The sequence below is a fragment of the Myotis lucifugus genome, unplaced genomic scaffold, assembly GCF_000147115.1.
Source record: "Myotis lucifugus unplaced genomic scaffold, Myoluc2.0 scaffold_1211, whole genome shotgun sequence".
NCBI classification, from domain to species: domain Eukaryota; kingdom Metazoa; phylum Chordata; class Mammalia; order Chiroptera; family Vespertilionidae; genus Myotis; species Myotis lucifugus.
The window spans coordinates 33,805-39,361 of NW_005872259.1; the positions used below are offsets into that span (position 1 = coordinate 33,805).

Consider the following 5,557-nt stretch of genomic DNA (forward strand, 5'->3'; position numbering starts at 1 on the left):
CCTTGCTAATTTTTGTGTGTGGAAAGTAGTTATTTTTCTTAAAAATATATTAAAGTTTATATCTTTATTTTTAAATGAATAAATTGTTTTGAAATGTCTATTTTAATTTTCAATGCCATCAGTGCTGACAGCTGTGACCATGAAGCCACGGTCCGGGGCCCTAGGGTCGAAAGGGCCGAGCCTCTGAAGGTCGCACACGCGACACCCTCGCACCTTTGTATGCACCATGTGAACACACCGGGTGGTCACAGCCTAACTCATCCAGAGGCAATTACAAGTCCAGCAGTTTCTGTAGTGACTGTCCACAGGGGAATAGGATTCATATTCAAACTAAGTATTTTAAAGTGACCTTTTATTAGCCACTTACTACTGAATTCAACGTCAAGCATAGTCGTCCAAGCAACTGGAGCTACTCACCCACACTGTAGGACTCACCTCTTCTTTTTAGAATAATCTTGAACTTACACCTACTTTTATGAATCAAACCCACGAAGTAAACAGTAGGCTTTAACAATGCGCTACTTTCCCAGCGTCTGCCTTGGCGCCGGCCCGGTCCACGGCGGTGAAGCCCAGGCAGAGGGTGGCGGTGACGAGCAGGTGCATGCCCACGTAGAGGAGTTTCGGGGAAAACACGCTCCATATGAACAGGTGGTAGCGCAGGGCCGTCACCAGGACGACGTAGGCGGACACGGGCACGGAGCTGAGCAGCGCGTAGCAGAAGCAGGCGCGCCTCAGCGCCGGACCGCTGCGGGCAAAGGGAAGTGGGGTTAGTGCACCGCGCTCTGTCCCGGGGGCATTAAGTCACTGACATTTGTATTTTGAAAACGAGGAGGTAATTCTTGCTCCTGGGCCTGGTCAGTCTGGTGGGCAGAGGCGCCTGAGGAGATGAGGCTGCAGGCAGACACCTCCTGTCACGCCACTTCACGCCCTGTTTTGCAAAAGTATCTATTTAAAAACGATATGCACACACTGCAATACTATCATGTATATTATAACCTACAGACAATGAAAAGAAAACCGCACAAGACTATCACCAACTATACGCCAACAAACTGAACAAACTAAGAAATGGGTAAACTCCTAGAAACGTACGATCTTCCAAGTCTGAGTTAAGAAGAATCTGAACAGACTGCTAACTACTCATGAAATCAAAGCAGGAATCAAAAAACTCCCAACAAACAAAAGTCCTGGACAGGATGACTTCACAGGTACATTTTAGCAAACACTGAGAGAATTATTCACATGCATTCCTCTTAATGTATTTCCAAAAATTCAAGAGGAGGGAAGGCTCCCAAGCTCACTGTACGTGGCCAGCATCATCCTCATTCCAAAACCAGACAGAGACACTTAAAAAGAAAATTATAGCCCTAACCAGTTTGGCTCAGTGGATAGAGCGTCAGCCTGCGGACTCAGGGGTCCCAGGTTCGATTCCAGTCAAGGGCATGTACCTTGGTTGCGGGCACATCCCCAGTGGGGAGTGTGCAGGAGGCAGCTGATCGATGTTTCTCTCTCATTGATGTTTCTAGCTCTCTGTCCCTCTCCCTTCCTCTCTGTGAAAAATCAATAAAAGATATTAAAAAAAAAAAAAAAAGAAAATTATAGGCTGATATCCCTGATGAACACAGATGCAAAAATCCTCAACAAAATACTAACAAATCGAGTCCAGCAAGACCCTACACCATGACAAGGGCTAAACAGAGCCCAGAAGTGAGCCCAGGCCACGTGGTCCAGGAGAGGTGGTGACAGAGTGCACCCTGGGTAGACAGTCTCTCAATAAAGGGCGCTGGGAACCTGGACAGACATGTGCACAACACGAAGCTCGACCACCAACTTACACCACATACAAGAACCAGCTCAGAACGAATCCCAGACCGAAACGCAAGATCCTGAGCGTTAGCCACGCAGCCGCCCTCTGCTCTCAGGCACACGCGGCCCCCACCCGCTCCCCGGGACAGGCCGTGACCCCTGCTGCCCCACGCCCTGCTCTGTGAGGCGGCCTGACTGGCGCTCTGGTTCACTCTGTGGCGGCTCCAGACCTGAGCTCCTGCAGCAAGTCCTTGTACACACGCCCGGGTCCCACTAGGGATCTAACCACCAGAAAGGGGACCCCATGAAGGAGAACTGGGAGAAGCTTCATCGATAGGTGGGCCTTGGCTGCCCCTGCCCCTGGCCTGGGGAGTAGGTCCTTCTCAGCCACAGGAACAGGGGCTTCCACAGTCACACTCCAGGGTCACCCCTCCCGTCACCCTGGCAAAGGGAGCTGCGCACTCGAGGGGCGTGGACAGACTGCTGAGGGGCAGAGGAGGAGCTGCACCTGTTGGGCTCCCAACTCAGGAAGTTCACCAAGTGGCTGGCCCACAGCACGGGCCCCGCATACGTCGCAAATGCCGTCAGGAACATGGCTGGGACCTCCACGTAGGTGTTCAGGCCCACGAAGCCCGCCGAGATGTCCACCGTGGCGATGTTGTTGGAGTTTCCCTGGAATGACATGCCACGCTCACAACATGGCCATGTGACCGTGAGAAGCCAGGAGCCCCGGCCGCCCGCCCACCCTCCTGTCCGGCTGACCCCGGAAACACTTCCAAAGACGGCGAGGAGCAAGCGCCAGGTCTGCTCGTGGAGAGACATACAGACGGAGTCTCTGATGAGCCGCAGCAAGGCCTGCCTTTCCTCAGATCTATCTACTTCACACAGACACGTGACACACCCTGGCCCCCGGGACCCTGTTCAAGGGGTGGAACCCGGAGGTCACGCGGCCCAGGGGCCCTCGCTGGAGGCTGAGGGTGGACGCTGGGCTCTAGGGGAGGAATGACTGAGGGGACAGGCGAGCAGGATGGCCACGAGAGCACAGTCACCACCTCCGCAGAGGAAGCTGTGCAGATGGTGCAGCAGCAGCCATGCCTCACGCAACTGCTGCATCATGTCTTACAGACACACGCACGGCAGGAGCAGCACCACCACTCTACACTGACAGCTCTTTCACCGAACTAACACTGAAACTTCCCAAAGAAAAACTAAAAGATAAATGACAAGAAGTTACTGGTCTACCCACAAAGATAACGAAAACCTACCTGGAAATAGAAGAACGCTTGACCAAACCAATAGTGCATGACGGTGACCTCAGCGGCCCCGTGCCTCAGGGGCCTCCAGACGAACTTGGTCATCACGGTCTGGATCAAGAGGCTGCACACCAGGACGGGAAGGTTATGTGGTCTGAAGAGCAAGGCTGTCAGGAGCACCAGTCCACTGTACACGTCCCACAGACCTACAGTCTTGACTGGGATGCCTGCAGCGAGGACTTGAGACTTAAGCATGTCTTTGATGCCCGTGAACAGAATGCCGAGGACAAACACATACACAAAACGCGCTTCAATGATGCCCCTAAGGAAAAGCAAAACAAATGGGCACATATTTCCCCACGAAGACTGAGTGTCTCCTCAGCTAACAAGCCCCAGCCCCGCCTGCCGGGCGCCCAGTGGGAGCACAGGACCCCTGTGTGTGCACTCCTCTGACAGAGCTGGCGTACGGGAACCTTCCTCCTCTTGTCCAAGGACGACCTGGTACAGCTCTGCCAGGAACAGCCACGAGCTCACAAACACTGAGACACACCTGCACATGTCTGCACACACAACGATTTGGTCCACACCATCTGTTGTTGTGGGCAAGTTAATCAGGACTCCTGATGCTCGACCGTGTTATTTGCAAATGAAGAGAGACGGCACCTACACCCCACAGAGCCGTCCTCGGAACTGATCGGGGGACTGCACGTCCAGTGTTTGCGCAGTGCCTGTTGTGAACTGGACATTTCTGCACGTCACCTGCAGCTGTCTGCAGAGGACACTGTTTGTGACAACATGCCGAAGAACTTCATCGTGTGAAACACATTCCTGAACATATTTAAATAAATGTCATGCCCGGTCCTCTCCAATCTGCAGCCCCACCCAAGCTGTTGCAGCAGCTTTTTCATGTGAATAAGCCTGTTCTGGCTCAGGTTTCAGACTGAGAATAAACAAATAATCTTCCCTGCCATAGAAGGGAGTGCAGACAGCCGCCATTCTGGCCCGAGTGACTTGCAGCTCCCCTGGGGCCGCCATTTTGAAATGGCAAAGGTCAACCCCTTCCTTTTTCCTTTAAATTAGCCAACTATGCAAGACTGGGAGCCTAAGCTCTCCCATCAAGAGTGAGGAACAGATCAGGTGCATGAGCAATAAAAGCCCAAGTGGTCACTGCTCAGCATGTGCATGCTCCTAGCCCCAGTGCATACGCACCTCCTGCAGGAGGAAAGGGACTGCCTTGCTGTCTGGCTTCCGAATGTCCCTTGTGTTCTGCTAGGACCCCTGGTTTTGGGGGATCGCCTTATTTCTAACAAGACTTTCCTGCCCTAACTGGTTTGGCTCAGTCGATAGAGCGTCGGCCTGCAGACTGAAGGGTCCCAGGTTCGATTCTGGTCAAGGGCATGTACCTTGGTTGCGGGCACATACCCAGTAGGGGGTGTGCCAGAGGCAGCTGATTGATGTTTCTCTCTCATCAATGTTTCTAACTCTCTATCTCTCTCCCTTCCTCTCTGTAAAAAAAAATCAATAAAATATATTTTTAAAAAAAGACTTTCCTAAAATCTCTCAAACAAGCAGCAGCCGGTGTCAGCATAACCCATAACTATCAATAAGAGGCCCTAGCACCAGCCTACCTTGCTTCACAGCTTGTCCTCACCTGGCATTTCCAAGCCCAATACAAGTAACAGCCATCTGCAGATAGCTCTGTAGCTCCTGCAGGGTGGCCCCAGGCAGTGGCTGACTGTGTACCACCCGGGAGGCACCAGACCCAGTACACCTGGCAGACAGTTTCAGACCATAGCAGATTACAACTCTACACATCCACAAGCGACACACTCAAGGGGCAGACTCAGCACCAAAGCTCCACTGAAGCAAGTCCTGCTCCATAGGGTGTCTCCCGCACAGCAGCTCTCCCACTGTAGTTGCAGCCTGGTCTGCAAAGCCAATTGGCCCGGAGGTCAATTCCTCCCAGTGATGTCAATAGCAATCAAGGCTCAACTACAACAACTAGATACAGAGTTCAAACTAATGGTTATGAGGATGCTCAAGGATCTTAATGAGAGTTTCAAGGAACTTAGTGAAAATGTGAAAGACATGCAAAAGGACCAGTTAGAAATTAAGCATACACTAACTGAAATACAGAATAATTTATAGGGACTCAACAAGAGCGTAGAGGAGTCTGATAATCAAATCAACAATTTGGAATATGAGGAAGCAAAAAACACCCAATCAGAAAAGCAAAAAGAAACCAAAAAATATGAAGATAGCCTAAGGAGCCTCTGGGACAACTTCAAACTTACCAGCACTCGTGTTATAGGGGTGCCAGAAGGAGAGCAAGATATTTGTAGAAATAGTGACAGAAAACTTCCCCTACCTGGTGAAAGAAACTGACTTACAAGTCCAGGAAGCGCAGAGAGTCCGAAACAAGAGGAACCCAAAGAGGCCCACACCAAGACACATCATAATTAAAATGCCAAGGGCTAAAGACAAAGAGAGAATCTTAA

General features: G+C 51.3%; 1 protein-coding gene across 1 annotated transcript; it reads right to left on the reverse strand.

The window, feature by feature from the left end:
* Positions 1–335: 335 nt before the first annotated feature.
* LOC102439099 (GPI ethanolamine phosphate transferase 2-like) lies at positions 336–3,932 on the reverse strand. The gene is made up of 3 exons (XM_006107481.3): positions 3,072–3,932; positions 2,315–2,478; positions 336–745 (listed from the first exon to the last, which is right to left on the reverse strand). The coding sequence occupies exons 1-3, from the start codon at positions 3,408–3,410 to the stop codon at positions 508–510; spliced, it is 741 nt and encodes a 246-aa protein (XP_006107543.1). The 5' UTR covers positions 3,411–3,932; the 3' UTR covers positions 336–507.
* Positions 3,933–5,557: the final 1,625 nt, after the last annotated feature.

What these genes read in the sequence shown, in the direction of transcription:
- LOC102439099 (XM_006107481.3), bottom strand. Translation starts at nt 3,410, where the DNA reads ATGTGCCCATTTGTTTTGCTTTTCCTTAGGGGCATCATTGAAGCGCGT. An exon ending in AAGCGTTCTTCTATTTCCAG is followed by an intron (nt 2,479 to 3,071) that starts GTAGGTTTTCGT and finishes ATGTCATTCCAG; the next exon opens with GGAAACTCCAACAACATCGC. An exon ending in CTGAGTTGGGAGCCCAACAG is followed by an intron (nt 746 to 2,314) that starts GTGCAGCTCCTC and finishes CTTTGCCCGCAG; the next exon opens with CGGTCCGGCGCTGAGGCGCG.